This window comes from Strix aluco, chromosome 5 (genome assembly GCF_031877795.1).
Source record: "Strix aluco isolate bStrAlu1 chromosome 5, bStrAlu1.hap1, whole genome shotgun sequence".
Taxonomy (NCBI): Eukaryota; Metazoa; Chordata; class Aves; order Strigiformes; family Strigidae; genus Strix; species Strix aluco.
In genome coordinates this window covers 8,311,364-8,331,529 of record NC_133935.1, presented here as the reverse complement: position 1 = coordinate 8,331,529, position 20,166 = coordinate 8,311,364, and the positions used below count along the sequence as shown (strand labels likewise).

Here is a 20,166-nt window from a genome sequence, read left to right as displayed (position 1 = left end):
TTATTTCTTCACTTGGCTTGGCAAGGGTCATCATTTATTAGAGACAGTCAGGTGTATCCTATAAAGAAGAATCAGCTGTCAGAACTAAACATAAAGAGAGCAGCATGGACTGTACAGGTGTAATTAATAAGTCTGACCAGAGAATGATGAACACTGACTGCTTTACATGCCCACTGCCCAGCTGATGTCAGTACTAACTGCTGGGATCTCGCAGAGGTTTTGGTGTCACTCCTCTAAGCAAGGGAGAAGGAAGGTAAGCCAGCATGTCCCAGTGCTCTCCAAGGCAATAGGGAATTTTTTTAAGAGGGTGAATACACTGCTACTGTGATAGACCCCACACCACCACTCCTCTTCCCATGTGATCCTACAAGCTAAATGTTGGTACCTGCACCAGTCTTGCCTTCTCTTGCCTAATGCCACCCATGGACACAATTAATGTCTGCTTTAATACCTGCACCAGCTCACACAGGACACACATTTTTAAGAGGCATTTTCTGTAAAGAGAATGCAATGTTGTTTCTTTCCCACTGTTTCTTCTCTCTCTCTCCCCAGTAATGTCTGGCGTTTTCTTTCCCTCTTTTGCTGATGATGCCATCAATGGACATAGTGCTTGTCAGCAGCAAAAAGGAAATCAACCTCCCTTTCTACCTGGGCTGCTATCTGAGCAGGTGGGACAAAACCAGCAGGGTACACCACCGCCTCCTCCCCAACAAGATTCCCACTAGGAAATTTCTAAGACTTGCAGAGTAGGAATGAAAGAGTAGGGAGAACTGGCTGTATGTTCCTCTGCAAAAAGAAACAATATGCAGGGGAATGAGGTGTATTCCCAGTCTGTCCTTCCAGTATGGCTCTTCTGATGTTTTTCCAGCTGAAGAGAGCATCTCAAAGACTGGGCTTCAGAGGGTTTCTTCAGGAAAACCAGAAGCTAGCTCAAGTTTGAACCATGACAGAATTTTTTTTGCTGCAGTCAGACCATGTCTTCAGTGTATGTATCCTCAGAAGTGAATGTCACTGTGGCTCTTTCCCTATCCTCAGACCTGAGTTCTTTTCCAAAGGAAAAGTTAACGTGCCAAGGAGTGGTGAGCATCCAGGTCTTGTTCTGATGGGCAGTTGGGATGTGGCCAGGATGTCCACCTGAAAACAAAGACTGCGGATGTCATCATGAACTATGCTGATAAACTTTTTGTCCTTTCCACCCAACCTCCTGGTTCAATATGCAGGGATTGTCCTTCTGAAGCTTCCCAGAAGTGCTCTACCTGACTGTTTCTCTTTACCTCTGCCTCTTGCTATGACATCTGCTGCCTCCTGAATCAAGACAGACTTGAGACATGACGCCTGTTTCTCATATGTTGGAGAAAGGTACCTCTTTCAGATAAATCCATATCAAAGAGGAATACATTAGGAGGAAGGCTTTTGCGGTCACTGAGGTAAGCAGCTCTGGTGCTGGCACGTCCCACAGCAGAGCACTCTAGCGTGGTGCACAGTGGGGTTTCCCAAATCAGTGAACCTCAGGGGAGACAAGAGAGTGGCCAGGAGCCCGCAGCTCAGCCACAGTGGCTGACGGGGCCTGGATGAGGCAAGGAGCAACAGTGCCTGAGGAGACTCTGGCTTTTGTCCTTCATGTGATATTTGATTGCTTTCTCCCTGCTTCATTGTCATGCTTAATCCTGCCACATGTCTCAGCAGGATCTCCAAAATCTATCTCCTTTCTGCTATATCCTGGGCAAATAGCTGACTACTACACAGCCTGCTTTGTTGCTTCCCTCACACCTGATTCAGAGCCTTTTTCACATGTTCTACAGGTGAACACTAGGTTGTTTCTGCTCCTGGCCAGCCCAGCACACTCACAGTAAAATTCTCACCTGCAGGTGCCAAACACTCTGAAAAATTAAAACCTCCATGCAGGGAGGCTGGGTTGGCGGGGCGCCGGGACTTGTCACTCAGAAGACAGCCTCATGCAAAGAGCAAATTAACATTTATTGATTTTTTTTTTTTTTTGTTATCTTATCAACACAGAATACGCTGAAGGAAGAAGGAAACATTAAAGATAAGCCATGAATAATTGTTCCCTTCAGTGGTTAGTCAAGTACACTCCACTGAATGCTCTTCTTTCAAATTCTGCTCCAGTGATTTGTAGGACCAGTACCCTTTCATGAAACAGAGAGGGCCTTTTTCACATCATTGAGATATTGACTGGACAAGGAGTCAAGGAAAATACTGGAGGATCAGGGCATCTGTGAAGGAGGAGAGTGAAAAGGGGCACAGTAGGTCCTTGACATTAGCTTGAGCGATTTCATCCAGGACTGAACTCCAGCTTGGAAAGAGATGCAGGGGCACAGGCTGGGAACTGAGGTCCTTCAGAGCTGGGATTCTGTGGCAGGCTTGCTCATCCTACATCACAAGATAAAGCATTTGTGAGAGCTCAGGCCAGCTTTTCATCAGTTCTTTCATGAGCTGCTCTTTCTCAAGGATACTCCTTCATGTCCTTCATCCAAAGTGGAGTTTCCTTCCTTAGACAAATTTGACTGCCAGTTCACAAATTCGATAGCAACTTGTGAAGCAAAGGATGTTATTCCAATTACTGTAAGTGTTGGGGTCTGTGTTTCCCTTGACATGAATTGCAGCACATCTTTCTGCAAAGAGTAAATTGGGTTCCCCGGGTTTCCAGAACCTGTAAAAGAGAGTTCCTCTATTGGGAATGCATTGGCATGCATGACAGTGGGGGTGAAGTCACCTCAAACAGTTGTGGAAGAGAAAGGGAAAGGTTACTGTGACAGATCTAGAATCATAGTTTTAACTAGAAAACTAGTCAAGTTTTCTGACTTATAGGGCATTTTGAGACAGAAATCCCACTCTGACACATACCTACTTTACACAGCGTATTAGTCACCTGGACTGAGGGGTGTGAATTACAGGACCTTCTTCTCTCCCCCGGTATACTCACGTGTCTGCCTTCTTATATGGAGTCTGATCCACCCACTGCCATTGCCCATTTTTGTAAGCAGATAAGCCTATGTAGTATTTTGTTTCATAGTCGTTAGTAAATACTCCTTTTGCCAAGTTGAAGAGGAACTCCTAGAAAAAGCACAATGCCCATGAGGTGCAGGACTGAGCAGAGAGAGGCATCAAGAGTCCCCATGGGGTGGGGCTGGTGGCAGAGGGAAGTGGATGCTGCAGGGACACAGAAAGGACATTCCCCTCCCTTGCAGGACAAGGAGGGCTCTGAGTCCCCTCCAGGGCCTGGCACTGTGTCTCTGGCCGCTGTGCCCCTCTCTCAGCCATGCACCTACCTGCTCTGCTTTGCTGTTGATCACCACCAGATGGGAGCCCATCCCAGTGCAGTTCTGCACACTCTCAGCCCAGGACATCTTATAATCTGAGATATAATAGCAGCTTTTTTGAAAGCGTTTCCAGCCCTTCGGGCAGCACATCCAGCCCTCCTCTGTGGGGGGAAAAAATCCTGCTTTTGAACAAGATGTGCTGTCCTTCATCTCTGTGAATACAAGGTAGGTGTTAGGGAAGGGGTCTGAACCACACTTGTAATCTGGACAGAGGCAAATGCTCTCTTCCATGCTCCGCAAGTAAAGCTGTCGACAGCCTGACAGGCTCCTGTCACAAGGCCCCTGCCTGAAGTGCCTTTCCCTTTCTCTCTCTGTTCTGCCATGTCCATGCAACTTCTGCTTGGCAAGAGACACAGTTTCTGCCTTACCCTTCCCGAGAAAGCAAGATGGCTCACGCTCCTCTGGGAACGCTTCCGTCAGAGAAGTGTTGTCCAAGTGTTTAGCTCTCAGCTCATGCAGACTGACAGACATGTCCATCTGACAGCCTTGCTGCCACCACAGGCAGTTCCTTACACTAGCCAGGTTTTCCCAGAGATCTGCCTTATAGCCTGAAAGTCACATGATGGATAAAAAAAACCCCATAGATACATTCTCTCAAAGGCTACATGACAACAGATCTCTGAGCTGAGTTTGGGAATTTGCACTGCAGGAATTCTAGCACTTGCCATTGCCATCACTTCATGTGTGATTGCAGCCCAGCTCTCCAGCTACTCTAAACTACATGACAACATCCTTCTACCACTCCTACCTCTGACCCTCACACTGACCGTGATGCTTGTGTGAACAGGCAGTGAGCCAGCACAGGGAGTGGAGCTGGATTGAACCAGCCCTTACAAAAGGATGAAAAACTTTCAATAAGATTAGTAAACTGGACTAGCAGTTGAGGGGTTGTGTGAGGGCCAGTGAGAGGGGAAGAGCAGGAAGGGTGGTCCAAGATAGGTCTGGAACAATCCACCCTCTTCCATTGCACTGGCCTGGCCCAGAACATAGTTTCATGGTGTCCTAAGTAAAATTGTGCAATGTATAATTTTCTTTCCTCAGTTTTCCAACTTCCTTCCTTAAAACAATCCAGCTCTGGCTGGCAATCACATTCCCAAACTCGAAGGCTGACTGACACCGGAGTAAATTTTGGTAAGGTTCTTAGTGCTGCTTATGAGGCTCTTAGCATCACTTACTTTTGCCTGCAGATACGCTGGGGACGCAGCACCACTCTGTAGCGTTCTGGAGCAGAGTCTTGTACTGGCCATAGCTTCCATGAAGGAAAATAACTGGGTAGAGGGGAAAGAGAAAGAAAGTGTTACTTAACTGTGGAAGGGACCCTACTCCCTGACTAAGAGGGCAGAGGCAGAAGAGGGGAAGCAGAACAGCTGTTTTGACAAAAGGCATTTGCCTGCTGTCAGAGAGAGTAGGATATTGTCCCTCCATCTGACCAAAGGCAGTCAGGTGCTCCCTTCATCCCAGGGGAATTAAGAGACCCTGCAACCCACCAAGGTAGATGGTGACAAAGGCAGTTTTGATGGCAAGGGCAGAAACAAGGAAGACCCAGGGCTTCATCCAGGAGCAGCTTCTCTCTTCTGCTGGAGCTGAAAAACACAAGGCAAGAGTGGGAATCCCTCAAGCCAGAGTCAGGGGCAGGATCACCCAGGTGGCTCCGTACCCCAACCACCTGCTGGTGCCCTTGTTCCAAGGACTGGGGAGACCCACAGATGCTGTAACCAGGTCCTGCTGTAAACAGGTCCTGCCACCCGTCATTAGCAGTGGGTCAGACCCACAGAGTAGGGCAACACAGGGGCTGCCCTGAAGCTGCTCTTTGGTTTCACTTTCGATCAATCACAAGCCCTGCCTGTACTCTTCCCAAACTGCACTCCTCCTTTCTTTGTCCCATCGCACCTCCTTTCTCCTCAGCACAGAGGAGCAGTGACTTGTGCTGAGCTTGATACAGATAGTTTCACCTGGATAATGATAGTAGGATAGCACTCTTCAGTCCCATCACTTACAGAAAGAACTCACTGAAGGGGATGGCAGACCATAGTCTGCCTGGACTTTCACTGCCCCGGCTCTGGGAAGAAGGTCATTCTCCCAGTCCAGGCACTCCCCAGTTCCCTCATCTGTTGCTTTGCTCTTGTCCCAAGCCCCTTCTCCTGGTATGAGGCCAGCCACCGTACCATGCCCATTGTCTATCCCAGCTCTGTATTTAACCCCACCTCCCCCTTCTTCTGCAGGAGGACAGAAAGGAAGGCTTTGGGGTTACCTGCAGTTCCAGGACTGACACTCCCTCGGCGATTCATTATCTCTACTGCCATATCCCTCTTCTCCAAGAGTCCACGTTACCAGTGTCTTTCTCCTGCACAGGACACTGCACTCGGGCAGCTCCCACACTGCTGAGGAGCCTTCAGGGTCTCTAACCTGGTGTTCGGAAAAAGCCGTATCCTGGGTGTTCCCCACAGCACATGGTGATGGGGGAATTTTCATCATTTCTCTGCCAGGACATTTCACAAGATGTTTGTTGCAACACGGAAATCCACAGAGGCAAATGAAAACAGATGCAGAGTACTATCCTTCAAGGCCTAACAACTGCCTTTTGCACAGTGTCAATCAGTTTCATAGGACATACTACTGGCCTTACTGGTGTTTGTTCTTTCCTGGTGAGTGAGCATGTGTGTGAAAATGCCTGCGCTGTTGGTATTTGCGAGCACAGGGCTAAACCCACTCACAGTGTCCTGCAAAAGGGAGTCAAAAAACGGCAGGAAAGCATCTCTGTGAGTCAGTCCGGGCAAGTCCCATGTGAAGCCAGAGCCCAGCACCCCAGAGCACAACAAAGAATTTGTCAACACTCTTTGTAACTACATGCTCAGGAAAAGAGGATGGAGCTTGGATTGGAGGGATTGCATATGACCTGTCATCATGGAGCTGGAGGCCGGCAGGGATCACTGGATGGTGCCAGAATCCCTGCGCATTACAGATCATGAGGTTTCACTCGGTCACGACTACAAAAGGCACAGACATGCGTGGTGCTTCAGGTGCTCTTCAAGGTGACTTGATTCAAAACCCCACAGGCTAAAGTGTCCCTAAGGATACCCCTAAGGATAAAGAATCCTGACTGGATCTCGTTGCACTCTGAATGGACTGGGGTGGGTACGCAGCCTTTGCTCTTCCCTGTTCCATCAGCTAGTTTCTCCCTGTGAAGAGGCATGCGTGGATGCACTGAGGACGGAATGGGGTAGTCAACGCAAAGCACAAGCATATCAGTAGAAGTCTTAAAAGAGCAGGGCACAAAACGGGTTACAAATGAGGACAAGCCTAAATTGCATGTAGAAAATACCCTCTGAGTATGTTTCTTTGTGCACAACAGGCTGCGGGCAGGGTCGAACCATCCAACAGCTCTGTTGCATTGGAAGGATGGTCCCTACCCGTGCTTGCTGGTATTGTTGTAGAAGGTATGAGCTACTAGGAGGCACTAGCTACTGGACTCACAGCGCAGTGAGAGATTCTCCAGTGACTTTTATAAAAGTTCCCAGCCGTCATGCTGGCAAACAGAACTGAATTGCACCACAGATGTCCCCAAAGGAGAATGCATTGTATTTGTTATTGCTATAAAATATACCTGCTATAAAATATACCAGGGAGGCAGGAAAATCCTCTCCCAACCTCCCTCACCTTCCGTGGTGCCCCTTCACAATAGATACAGGTCTCTGAAACTTTTGAATGAAGGAGAGAAGGATGAAGAAAATGAGTCATACAAGGGGGAAGACCAAGATCCAACGAGGCTGGGTTGCTCTAGACCAGGTGTTAAAACCAGTTCTAAATAGAATCCCAGAAGAGTCATTGTAGTGGGTGACTCCATTCTGAGGGGTGTCGAAGGCCCAATATGCAGACCAGACCCGCTTCATAGGGAAGTCTGCTGCCTCCCTGGGGCCCGGGTGAAGGACTTCACGGCAAAACTCCCCACTCTAGTGAGACCCAAGGACTACTACCCTCTCTTGGTTTTTCAGGTAGGTAGTGACGATATTACCAGGAGAAGTCCTAAATCAATGAAGAGAGATTTCAGGACCTTGGGGAAACTGGTTAAGGGGTTGGGGGCACAAACTGTGTTCTCCTCCATCCCTTCAGTTGCGGGGATGGATGAAGAAGAATACAGGAGAACTCAACAGATGAACTTGTGGCTCCAGGACTGGTGTTACCGTCAGGGCTTCAGATTTTTCAATCATGGGTTAGTATACAGGACGCCAGACCTTTTGGCATCATATGGGATGCAGCTGTCCCAGAGGGGGAAAAGGATATTGGGGCAGGAGTTAGCTGGACTCATTGAGAGAGCTTTAAACTGGATTTGAAGGGGGAAGGGGGCAAAACATCAGCCCATCTGAAGTGCATGTATACCAATGAACACAGCATGGGTAACAAACAGGAGGAGCTTGAAGCCATGATGAAACAGGAAAATTATGATGTTGTGGCTATTACAGAAACATGGTGGGATGTCTCCCATGACTGGAGTGTGCCAGCTGACGGCTACAAGCGCTTTAGGAGAGATAGACAGGGAAGGAGAGGTGGTGGGGTGGCGCTGTATGTTAGGGACTGTTATGATTGCTTTGAGTACAAGTGTAGTGAAGACAGGGTGGAGTTTCTTTGCGTTAGAATCAGGGGGAAGGCCAACAGGGCAGATGTTGTAGCAGGAGTCTACTACAGGCCACCCACCCAGGACAGAGAGGTGGATGAAATATTCTATAGGCACTTAGGAGAAATCTCACGATCGTTTGCCCTTGTTCTTGGGGGAGACTTTAACTTCCCAGACGTCTGCTGAAAGTACAACACAGCAGAGCAGGACCAGCCCCGGAGATTCCTGGAATGTGTGGCAGATAACTTCCTGCCGCAGCTGATGAGTGAACCGACCAGCGAAGGTGCCCTGCTGGACCTCCTCTTTGTGAACAGAGAAGGACTGGTGGATGATGCGCCGGTTGGAGGCCGACTAGGGCACAGTGATCATGAAATAATAGAGTTCTCTATTCTTAGAGAGGCCAGGAGAGGGGGCAGGAGAACTGACATCCTGGACTTCCACAGGGCTGACTTTGTCTTGTTTAGGTACCTGCTGGACAGGATCCCTTGGGAGATGGTCCTAAAGGGTATAGGGGTCCAGAAAGGCTGGACACCCTTTAAGAAGAAAGTCTTAATGGCACAGGAGCAGGCTGTCCCCAGGTGCAGTAAGAGTAGCCAGTGGCAGAGAAGACCACCCTGCCTAAACAGGGAGCTTTGGCTGCAACTCAGGGAGAAAAGGAGAGTTTACAGCTTTTGGAAGAAGGGGCTAGCGACTCACAATGACTACAAAGATGCTGTGAGGCTATGCAGGGTGGAAATCAGGAGGTCTAAAGCCCAGCTAGAAATTAATCTGGCTTCAGCAATCAAGGACAACAAGAAATGTTTCTATAAGTATGTCAACAGCAAACGAAAGACCAGGGAGAGCCTCCATCCCCTGCTAGACGCAGGAGGAAACATGGTAACAAGTGATGAGGAAAAGGCTGAGGTGCTTAATGCCTTCTTTGCCTCAGTCTTTAATAACAAGACTAGTTATACGGAGGGAATCCAGCCTCCTCAGCCAGAAGACAGAGACTGGGAGAAAGACCCCCCCACATTCCAGAAGGAGATAGTCAGTGACCTCCTGAACATGAGCCAGCAGTGTGCCCAGGTGGCCAAGAAGGCCAATGGCATCCTGGCTTGTATCAGCAATAGCATGGCCAGCAGGGACAGGGAAGTGATCTTACCCCTGTACTTGGCACTGGTGAGGCCGCACCTCGATTCCTGTGTTCAGTTTTGGGCCCCTCACTACAAAAAGGACATTGAATGACTCGAGCGTGTCCAGAGAAGGGCAACGAAGCTGGTGAAGGGTCTGGAGCACATGTCGTACGAGGAGCGGCTGAGGGAACTGGGGTTGTTTAGTCTGGAGAAGAGGAGGCTGAGGGGAGACCTCATCACCCTCTACAACTCCCTGAAAGGAGGTTGCAGAGAGCTGGGGATGAGTCTCTTTAACCAAGTAACAAGCGATAGGACAAGAACTAATGGCCTTAAGTTGCGCCAGGGAAGGTTTAGACTGGATATTAGGAAGCACTTCTTTACAGAAGGGGTTGTTAGGCATTGGAATGGGCTGCCCAGGGAGGTGGTGGAGTCCCCATCCCTGGAGGGGTTTAAGAGTTGGATTGACATAGCGCTGAGGGATCTGGTGGAGTTGGGAACGGTCAGTGTGAGGTTAATGGTTGGACTGGATGATCTTCAAGGTCTTTTCCAACCTTGATGATTCTGTGATTCTGCTGTTGCTCGTATGGGCAGGGAGTTGAATTCAGCTGACCAGGATGGAGAATGCCAAGAGTGCAAAACTGGGAAAGGAAAATGTGCTCAGTTCATGTAGTTTAAATCTAATTAAGGATGGATCTAAGCAGTTTACCAATTCATTCATTACATGAATAACTGAAAAAGCATGAAGGCTTCCCCTATTCTCACACGCTTCCTGCTGGAGGTGTAGGGTTCGTGTGCATCCACGCCACTTCCTACAGCCTGCTAACCCACAGGTCAGTGACAAAGCACGAGGTCACGTATGCACACTGAAGCTGTGGGTCTGTACATGTTGCCCCCCTCACTGCCAGGAACACGGCTACCCACGGCACCCAACAGGGAGGATGCTCTGTGACAGACAGAGGGTGCAAAGCTGTGGGGCAGCTATCAAACCTGGCATCAATGGCCACTTCCTTCCCACTTCTCTCTGTTCTCTCTGATAAAAACGTTCTTGCTTCTTCTAAACTTTGTTTTCAGACTGACTCTGGTCCATCTCCAAAGCCTTTTCCTAGTTCCCTGTTTACTATTAAGCAGGTGGTGATGTTCTGCTTGAAGAGCAGTGGGTTTGGGGCAAATGCCGTCTCAGATAGTTTCAGGTCTGTTCAGAAAGAGACAAAGCATGTCCCCTTCAGTCCACTAGTGCAAAATCAAAAGCATGAGCTGAGTTGGGAAGAGGACTTCTTCCTCGAGGTGACACTGAAGGCACCAGCCATTTTGCCTCTGGAGACAGCTCCAGGTCAAGCATGGCCTGACAAATACTCACAATATCCGTAGAAGTGGTTTCCTGTGCCCAGTCCCCTCCAGAGATTTGGCTGTGTGCAAGGGAACAGTGTAGGCAGGTTGTCTCTGAGTGATTTACTCTCACTGGGCGGATGCAACCTCTGCAGCAGTAGTTGTGTGGTAAGGCTGTATCCTGGCACAGCAACATCTTTTGATCCTGGTCCTGCCCAGACAAAACCCCTACATACTGTGGGAGGAGGTAAGGTCCCCGTAGTGCATACAGGGAAGTGGCTGAGGAAGGTGGTGTGGATTGTTCCTCCCATGGGAGCAGGTCCAGAGGAGGCCACAAAGATGGTCAGGGGGCTGGAGCACCTCCCTTATGAGGAGAGGCTGAGAGAGTTGGAGGTATTCAGCCTGGAGAAGAGAAGGTCCCAGAGAGACCTTATAGGGACCTTCTAGTACTTAAAGGGGGACTACAGAGAAGCTGTGGAGGGTCTTTTTACAAGGGCGTGTAGTGACAGGACAAGGGATAATGGCTTTAAACTGAAATAGGGTGGATTTAGACTGGATAGAAGGAAGAAATTCTTCACTGTGAGGGTGGTGAGACGCTGGAACAGATTGCTCAGAGAAGCTGTGTCTGCCCCCTCCCTGGCAGTGTTCAAGGCCAGGTTGGACGGGGCTTTGAGCAACCTGGGCTAGTGGAAGGTGTCCCTGCTCATGGCAGGGGGGGTGGAACTAGATGAAATTTAAGGTCCGTTCCAACTCAAACCATTCTGTGATTCTATGATTCCATAAAACACCTGCAGCTTAGAGAGGAAAAGAGAAACATACACACACAGCACAGAGCCTTTTTCATCGGTCTAATGTTGTATTTTCTCTTATATAAAAATTTAGCATTTGTTCAGCAAAACCAGTGCAACTAGAGGATATTCTCTGTGTGACTCAACAGAAAGCAGACACCTCTGCTCAAGGAGACAAAAGAAATTGCAGCTCTGAACATCTGTCTTCCTTTCCTGTGTCTTCTTCCTGGAGAACTAAACCTCTTTTTGCTCAGTGGCTGCTGGTCCCACTCAGAGAGAAGAGGACACAAGAGCCCAGGACCTGCTTTGATGAGCCTGAGCCTTCTTGTGGTCCCTGAACCATTACATGCACTGGGAATGCTGGACACTGAGTCATATCACTTCCACTCACATCGTCCCACCCAGCACAGTGAAGATGCAGGCTCCAGGGCCCCCCACCCCTCCCAACACAGCCCTGCACTGTTCCCAGCTCACTGCTCATCTCTCAGTTTTACTCAGGGTGAGGGTATCTCCATCACACAGTTACTGCAGCAGCCTCACAAACTCGATAATGATGCTCGCATGTGAGATCATTCCAATTGTTGGGTGGTTCTGAAGCCTTCTGGATTGCTACACACTTCTGATCATCCTTATTACTTGGTTCGCCTTTCCTCCAGAACCTGAGATAGAGACAGACGTGTAACTCGCCAGTGTACTCTGTAAAGCACTGCTGGGGAAGGCCACAGCGGGATGCAAAGCTTGGAGAGGAGACAGAAAAATTCTGGATGTCTAATCATGGACAGTAGTTCTACCACCTTCCTCCAATTTTGATATCCCACTGGCACCAGTCTTCTGTAGAAACCTGCTACTTCATTAACTGCACAGGTAGTTAATTAATAACAGGGATAGAGCCATGTGACCCTGGTGTCCCACACAGCCCTCTCCTGCTCCATCATTGACCTCTCACAAGGGTTTGTCTCACCTCCCTCTCATGCACCAACAGACACCCTCACGTCTCCCCTACTGTCTCACACTACCAGCAGCCGCAGCAAACATTCTCCATCCAGGGATACTCACGCTGCTGACACATTAAATGGAGTCTGGTCCACCCATTGCCACTGGCCCACCTTCTCTGCACTCAGACCAATGAAATAATGTAATCCTTTTGAAGATTGTTGTATCTTCTCAGAGATGAAAAGCTGCAAATCACGGAGAGTGCAATGCCTATGAGGTGCAGGACTGAGCAGAGAGAGGCATCAAGAGTCCCCATGGGGTGGGGCTGGTGGCAGAGGGAAGCGGGTGCTGCAGGGACACAGAAAGGACATTCCCCTCCCTTGCAGGACAAGGAGGGCTCTGAGTCCCCTCCAGGGCCTGGCACTGTGTCTCTGGCTGCTGTGCCCCTCTCTCAGCCATGCACCTACCTGCTCTGCTTCGCTGTTGATCACCACCAGATGGGAGCCCATCCCAGTGCAGTTCTGCACACTCTCAGCCCAGGGCATTACATTACCCGAGATATAATAGCAACTTTTTTGAAAGAGCTTCCATCCCCTCGGGCAGCACATCCAGCCTCGCTCTGTGTAGGGAGAGACCGCAGAGGTGAATGCTAAGTCCATGGTAATCCTTGTAACATGATCTCAGGTCTTGACAAAGTTATTCTGGTGATCTGGTTTGACTTCTCCTTGTACAGTCTCCTTTAGGCCCTTAGCCCCAGGGAACAGGGGATATTGCCCCTTTTCCTGACTAGAGCTGCACTTCACAGCCACCCTGCCCTCCAGCACACCATTAACAGGGCCCTCTCCTCCCCCTAAGCTGATAGCAGGAAATCTTTTCTCCCCCCACCTCTTTCCTCTGCACTCTGCCTCTCCAGAGTCTGCTCCCACTGCTGCTGGCTGTCACAGCAGACCCCAGCATTCACTGTCCCCATCCCAAAGACCTCCTGCACCCCTGCCAGCTGACCTTTGCCTTGTGGCTCCGCTGAGCTGCACCGCCACTCCGTGAATGCCTGCTGCAGGGCTGTGGGCTGGTCACCCTTCCGGGACAAGAGGGCAACTGGAAAGGGAGAGGAAAGGCGACAGGATTACCCCTTCCTCCCAGCTCCTCACACACCATCTCTGGGCTTCACTCTTGTTTCCCCAGGTCCCAACCAAGCACTGTCCCAGCATCGCCTCTCCTGGGGCTGTCTCTTTCCATTTCACAACTGGTAACTGCCATCCTCTCAGCGAAGGGAACGGGCATTTCTGCTCCCAGCAGCCCACAGCTGCCCACAAGGACTCCTCTGCCCACTGACTGACAAGATCTAGACAGGATGACATGGCCAACAAAGCTAGAGAAGCCTGTGACCCACCCAAACAGTGCCTGGTGGCCATAGCTGGCCTCTGGTTTGTCAACAGAGTCTGTCCCAGCACCGAGCAGCTGACATCAGGCCCCCTTGGGTGCTGTGGAGCTGAAGGGGTGGGCTTGGTGGATCCCTGGTCCACGGCTCTGAGAAAACTGCCCTGAACAAGTGGTGTGGCTGCCTTCCAGCCAGAAAGAGACAATCTTCCATGTCAGAGAGCAGAAGGACCAGTGGAAGGGCATCACACCGAGGACATGCCAGAAGGGCTGGGATTGATGCCACCCAACCATAGGCTTTTGCCATGGAGATACCTACAGCCAAGCTGCCTGTCTAAATCTCTTTACAGTCAGTGAATAAAAAGCAGCACTTCAGTGGCACTGATAATCTCTAAATGATGTCTTGTTTTATCAAACGTTGCATTTAGAAAAATCATTCTAGTGAGGATGGCAGAGTAATAGTGGCCTCTGTGCCTCATCAGTGAACTCCTATAACGGAGGAGGAGATGGGCAAGGCTGATGCGTGACTGGCCACACCTGTTGCAAAGAAAGGCGACCTCTTCTCAACACAAAGGAGACCAGATGGATGGACTTTGATCTATCTAGTTCTATTGAGTGAATCAACCAGTTGCATCAGCTGAGTGAATTGACCAGCTGTGTACCTGTTCATCCCTCTAAAGATCAAAAAGAGGGCAGTGTCTTCCTAAGTTAGCCGGAGGAGCATGAAGCCAATGTATTAGTAACAAAATCATCCCTCAAGATATCAATGGGCCTGAGCTGGCTTTAACCCACATATTCCTCCTTGGTCATTGGGGATACCCAGTGTCTTGATGTTGAGCATACTGCAGAGACTGACAATGGGAACCACATTTGTATTGTAATTCAAACGTGCATTGCAATCGCTATGCTCTGCTAAGTGCCATTGTGATTTCATTTAAATACATTGCTGTATCACTCTGCTAAATCCTACACAACATCAATTAACTTGGATAAGTAAATTTGCCATTAAAGATTAAAACTTCCTGTGTGAAATATCTAAAAACACCCAGGACATCCCATCAGTGGACAGATAATAGCACTCTTCTTGGAAGTATCTCCCTCCCTTTGGGCAGCACATCCAGCCCTCCTCTGTGGTGGGAAAAAAAATCCTGCTTTTGAACAAGATGTGCTGTCCTTCATCTCCGTGAGCACAATGTAGGGTCCCAGGTGCTATGGGAGGAGTCTGAACCACGCTTGTAATCTGGACAGAGGTAAACGCTCTCTTCCATGCTCCGCAAGTAAAGCTGTCAACAGCCTGACAGGCTCCTGTCACAAGGCCCTGCCTGAAGTGCCTTTCCCTTTCTCTCTCTGTTCTGCCATGTCCATGCAACTTCTGCTTGGCAAGAGACACAGTTTCTGCCTTACCCTTCCCGAGAAAGCAAGATGGCTCACGCTCCTCTGGGAACGCTTCCGTCAGAGAAGTGTTGTCCAAGTGTTTAGCTCTCAGCTCATGCAGAGTGACAGACATGTCCATCTGACAGCCTTGCTGCCACCACAGGCAGTTCCTTACACTAGCCAGGTTTTCCCAGAGATCTGCCTTATAGCCAGAAAGTCACATGATGGATAAAAAAACCCCATAGATACATTCTCTCTTGATCTTCCCAGGCATTGCAGCTTTAGAGCAACACTTTTACCCTCATCAAGAAGGGGTAGAACAGTTGAGTATTGAGGCCTCACACAAGGGAGTTAAGAAGAAGCACGCAAGAGTCATCACAGAGCAATAGGATATTCCAGGACAGCATTTTGATGGATTCACCCCCACCCTGCTAAAATATGGGCAGCCTGGTAGCAGTATTTCCAAGGACATCACACTGGCCCCTTGCCTGCAACATTGTCACAGGAGAGAGACCAGATCAGGAGAACCAACATCCAAAGGCAGCCTGTGGGGAACCTCCTCAGATGCCCTCTGACACTAAAGAGACTTCTCAGCTCTTGGTGGGAGGGGAGAAACTGACTGGTTTTATCCAGGCCTGGCTTTACTCAGGCAGGTGGGAAAGTGAGAGGAGCAGTGGGAAGCCCTGCAGGGAACAAACCTTAACGGTGGAAGGGACCCTACTCCCTGACTAAGAGGGCAGAGGCAGAAGAGGGGAAGCAGAACAGGCTGTTTTGGCGAAAGGCATTTGCCTGCTGTCAGAGAGAGTAGGATATTGTCCCTCCATCTGACCAAAGGCAGTCAGGTGCTCCCTTCATCCCAGGGGAATTAAGAGACCCTGCAACCCACCAAGGTAGATGGTGACAAAGGCAGTTTTGATGGCAAGGGCAGAAACAAGGAAGACCCAGGGCTTCATCCAGGAGCAGCTTCTCTCTTCTGCTGGAGCTGAAAAACACAAGGCAAGAGTGGGAATCCCTCAAGCCAGAGTCAGGGGCAGGATCACCCAGGTGGCTCCGTACCCCAACCACCTGCTGGTGCCCTTGTTCCAAGGACTGGGGAGACCCACAGATGCTATAACCAGGTCCTGCTGTAAACAGGTCCTGCCACCCGTCATTAGCAGTGGGTCAGACCCACAGAGTAGGGCAACACAGGGGCTGCCCTGAAGCTGCTCTTTGGTTTCACTTTCGATCAATCACAAGCCCTGCCTGTACTCTTCCCAAACTGCACTCCTCCTTTCTTTGTCCCATCCCACCTCCTTTCTCCTCAGCACATCTTCCTTGTTGCCCTTGTTACCCCTGTCTTTCACTGAACGTTCTGTCCTTACCTCCCTCCTCTTCATCTCTCCTTAGAACTTCTTTCTCTTAGCTCCCTTTATTTTGGCTCTCTTCCCCAAGCCCCTTTATGCAATAGCGTGTAGTCACTCAAAGGAGTGACGGTCCAGCTCAGTGTTTGCAGAGGCAGACGCACAGAAGAGATTGTTTCCACAGGGAGAACGGGCACTTTGGAGCTCTTGGGAGAGCTTGGTTCTCCTTAGAGACACCGGAGGTGGGAGCAGTGACTTGTGCTGAGCTTGATGCAGATAGTTTCACCTGGATAATGATAGTAGGATAGCACTCTTCAGTCCCATCACTTACAGAAAGAACTCACTGAAGGGGATGGCAGACCATAGTCTGCCTGGACTTTCACTGCCCCGGCTCTGGGAAGAAGGTCATTCTCCCAGTCCAGGCACTCCCCAGTTCCCTCATCTGTTGCTTTGCTCTTGTCCCAAGCCCCTTCTCCTGGTATGAGGCCAGCCACCGTACCATGCCCATTGTCTATCCCAGCTCTGTATTTAACCCCACCTCCCCCTTCTTCTGCAGGAGGACAGAAAGGAAGGCTTTGGGGTTACCTGCAGTTCCAGGACTGACACTCCCTCGGCGATTCATTATCTCTACTGCCATATCCCTCTTCTCCAAGAGTCCACGTTACCAGTGTCTTTCTCCTGCACAGGACACTGCACTCGGGCAGCTTCCACACTGCTGAGGAGCCTTCAGGGTCTCTAACCTGGTGTTCAGAAAAAGCCGTATCCTGGGTGTTCCCCACAGCACATCATCTCTCTGATAGCACATTTCGCAAGATGTTTGTTGTGACACGGAAATCCACAGAGGCAAATGAAAACAGATGCAGAGTACTATCCTTCAAGGCCTAACAACTGCCTTTTGCACAGTGTCAATCAGTTTCATAGGACATACTACTGGCCTTACTGGTGTTTGTTCTTTCCTGGTGAGTGAGCATGTGTGTGAAAATGCCTGCGCTGTTGGTATTTGCGAGCACAGGGCTAAACCCACTCACAGTGTCCTGCAAAAGGGAGTCAAAAAACGGCAGGAAAGCATCTCTGTGAGTCAGTCCGGGCAAGTCCCATGTGAAGCCAGAGCCCAGCACCCCAGAGCACAACAAAGAATTTGTCAACACTCTTTGTAACTACATGCTCAGGAAAAGAGGATGGAGCTTGGATTGGAGGGATTGCATATGACCTGTCATCATGGAGCTGGAGGCCGGAAGGGATCACTGGATGGTGCCAGAATCCCTGCGCATTACAGATCATGAGGTTTCACTCGGTCACGACTACAAAAGGCACAGACATGCGTGGTGCTTCAGGTGCTCTTCAAGGTGACTTGATTCAAAACCCCACAGGCTAAAGTGTCCCTAAGGATACCCCTAAGGATAAAGAATCCTGACTGGATCTCGTTGCACTCTGAATGGACTGGGGTGGGTACGCAGCCTTTGCTCTTCCCTGTTCCATCAGCTAGTTTCTCCCTGTGAAGAGGCATGCGTGGATGCACTGAGGACGGAATGGGGTAGTCAACGCAAAGCACAAGCATATCAGTAGAAGTCTTAAAAGAGCAGGGCACAAAACGGGTTACAAATGAGGACAAGCCTAAATTGCATGTAGAAAATACCCTCTGAGTATGTTTCTTTGTGCACAACAGGCTGCGGGCAGGGTCGAACCATCCAACAGCTCTGTTGCATTGGAAGGATGGTCCCTACCCGTGCTTGCTGGTATTGTTGTAGAAGGTATGGGCTACTAGGAGGCACTAGCTACTGGACTCACAGCACAGTGAGAGATTCTCCAGTGACTTTTATAAAAGTTCCCAGCCGTCATGCTGGCAAACAGAACTGAATTGCACCACAGATGTCCCCAAAGGAGAATGCATTGTATTTGTTATTGCTCTAAAATATACCTGCTTTTGCTCCTATGGGCAGGGAGCTGACTTCAACTGACCAGGACAGAGAATGCAGAGGGTACAAAACTGTCAGAAGGAAAATGTGCTCAGTTCATGTCATTTAAATCTAATCAGGATGCATCTCAGCAGTTTACCAATTCATTCATGACATGAATAACTGACAAACCATGGCCTGTATATTCAGGGTCAGGATCAGCAATCCAACACATAAAGCACAATACCAGACACAAAATATTAATAAACACCTACAAAGATCTAGACGTCTTTACATAACTAATCCCCAAAAGCTCTAACTCCCACATACACACAGATAGTCACATGATTACTTGTGCAACCTCCCACTCCTGCCACAGGAAGTGCAGGATGCAAGAACACATCCCCTTTTCTGGGAGGAAGGGTTCCCCTATTCTTACACGCTACCTGCTGGAGTCTAGAGTTCGTGTGCATCCATGCCACTTCCTACAGCCTGCTAACCCACAGGTCAGTGACAAAGCACGAGGTCACGTATGCACACTGAAGCTGTGGGTCTGTACATGTTGCCCCCCTCACTGCCAGGAACACGGCTACCCACGGCACCCAACAGGGAGGATGCTCTGTGACAGACAGAGGGTGCAAAGCTGTGGGGCAGCTATCAAACCTGGCATCAATGGCCACTTCCTTCCCACTTCTCTCTTCTTGCTGATAAAAATGTTCTTGCTTCTTCTAAACTTTGTTTTCAGACTGACTCTTGTCTGTCTCCAAAGCCTTTTGCTAGTTCCCTGGTTATTGTTAAGCTGGTGGTGATGTTCTGCTTGAAGAGTAGTGGGTTTGGGGCAAATGCCATCTCAGATAGTTTCAGGTATTCAATGCCCACAGCGGTTTTCATTCACACTCCTATTTTGTTGCTATCCAGTTGTTACTATCCAGTCCATTTGACCAAGATGAAGGTCTGTGCAAGCACGCTCACATGGATTCACTGTGGTGTGTGCACAGGGTCACAAGCAGAGACTTCAGGAGAGCAGACACTGGCCGAATTGAGGATCTGCTTGGAAGATTCCCATGGGAAGACTCACGCTTCCCTGATTTACTTCTGTATTGATCACCTCCATGTGAGCCCAACCCTGTGCTGCTGTCCTGGCTTTCATTCCAGGACATCTGTTCAGCCAACATGTAGTAGCAGCATGTTTGAAAGCACCTCTGGCCCTTCGTGCAGCACACCCAGCCTCGCACTAGACAGTGATGCAGGCCACAGAGAGACTGCTGCCAAGAGGACAGAGAGCGAATACGGCCTGTTTTCCGGAGAGTCACCAAAGGCACCAGGACAATGCTGGCTTGTTCTCTGCAGGTTGTTACCCAGGCAACTGACCATTCCACTAACCATGTGTCCAAATAACACGCAGGAAAAAGGCAATCTCATTGCAAAGCCGGTGTCTTTGACAGGCTGCAGTAATTGAGAGAAGTTTCCTATGCCTTGAAAAGGCAAATGGAGCATCTTTTGGAGCATCTTTCCTATGAGGAGAGGCTGAGAGAGTTGGAAGTGTTCGGCCTGGAGAAGAGAAGGTTGGTGGTCACCAGCTGCCTGACCATACTGCTTCCACTCAATATTCCCACTCAGCAGAGTGAAGATGCAGGCTCCAGCATTCACAGCCATTCAAAAAAATCTGTGTTCTTGTCAGGTCGCTGCTGGTGTCTCAATTTTTCTCAGGATGAGGTTTCTTCCATCAGACAGCTGATGCTGCAGTTTCAGAAATTTGAAGGCAATGGCTGTCATTCATGTGGAAGTTTGTTCCACCTCTGGTGTACTTCTGACTTCCAGTGGATTACAATACACGCTTCATCAGTCACATCAGTTGGTTCCCCAGGCCTCCAGAACTGGAGACATGTTACCCTCCAGCATGGCCTTGGCAAGCACTGCAGGGAAAGGTCACGTCCAGGACATGGGGGTCCAGGGCTCAGAGGGGCATGGAGAGGGACTCTTCCAGATGCTGATACATCCAGAAACCCCTGGATGAATCACCCCTGTCCTCCTACTACGCTAATCCCACTGGCATCAGTCCTACACA

The 20,166-nt window shown here is 49.5% G+C and overlaps 2 protein-coding genes across 5 annotated transcripts; both read right to left on the bottom strand.

Annotated features, from left to right (window-relative positions):
* Window positions 1–1,960: 1,960 nt before the first annotated feature.
* Window positions 1,961–5,950, bottom strand: LOC141923694 (C-type lectin domain family 6 member A-like). Of its 2 annotated transcripts, XM_074825314.1 has the most exons (7): window positions 5,593–5,950; window positions 4,829–4,924; window positions 4,517–4,609; window positions 3,291–3,442; window positions 2,945–3,075; window positions 2,475–2,671; window positions 1,961–2,193 (listed from the first exon to the last, which is right to left on the bottom strand). In XM_074825314.1, exons 1-6 carry the CDS (start codon window positions 5,642–5,644, stop codon window positions 2,512–2,514), a joined length of 684 nt encoding a protein of 227 aa, XP_074681415.1. In that variant the 5' UTR covers window positions 5,645–5,950; the 3' UTR covers window positions 1,961–2,193; window positions 2,475–2,511. The 2 variants fall into 2 exon arrangements, with proteins under 2 accessions (XP_074681415.1, XP_074681414.1); XM_074825313.1 differs by having other exon boundaries at window positions 1,961–2,671.
* A 5,291-nt stretch (window positions 5,951–11,241) lies between these two features.
* Window positions 11,242–17,170, bottom strand: LOC141923987 (C-type lectin domain family 4 member D-like). 3 transcript variants are annotated; one of them, XM_074825781.1, is made up of 7 exons: window positions 16,789–17,170; window positions 16,225–16,489; window positions 15,750–15,845; window positions 13,115–13,207; window positions 12,580–12,731; window positions 12,236–12,357; window positions 11,242–11,838 (listed from the first exon to the last, which is right to left on the bottom strand). In XM_074825781.1, exons 3-7 carry the CDS (start codon window positions 15,814–15,816, stop codon window positions 11,694–11,696), a joined length of 579 nt encoding a protein of 192 aa, XP_074681882.1. In that variant the 5' UTR covers window positions 15,817–15,845; window positions 16,225–16,489; window positions 16,789–17,170; the 3' UTR covers window positions 11,242–11,693. The 3 variants fall into 3 exon arrangements, with proteins under 3 accessions (XP_074681882.1, XP_074681881.1, XP_074681883.1); XM_074825780.1 differs by lacking the exon at window positions 16,225–16,489; XM_074825782.1 differs by lacking the exon at window positions 16,789–17,170 and having other exon boundaries at window positions 16,225–16,545.
* Window positions 17,171–20,166: the final 2,996 nt, after the last annotated feature.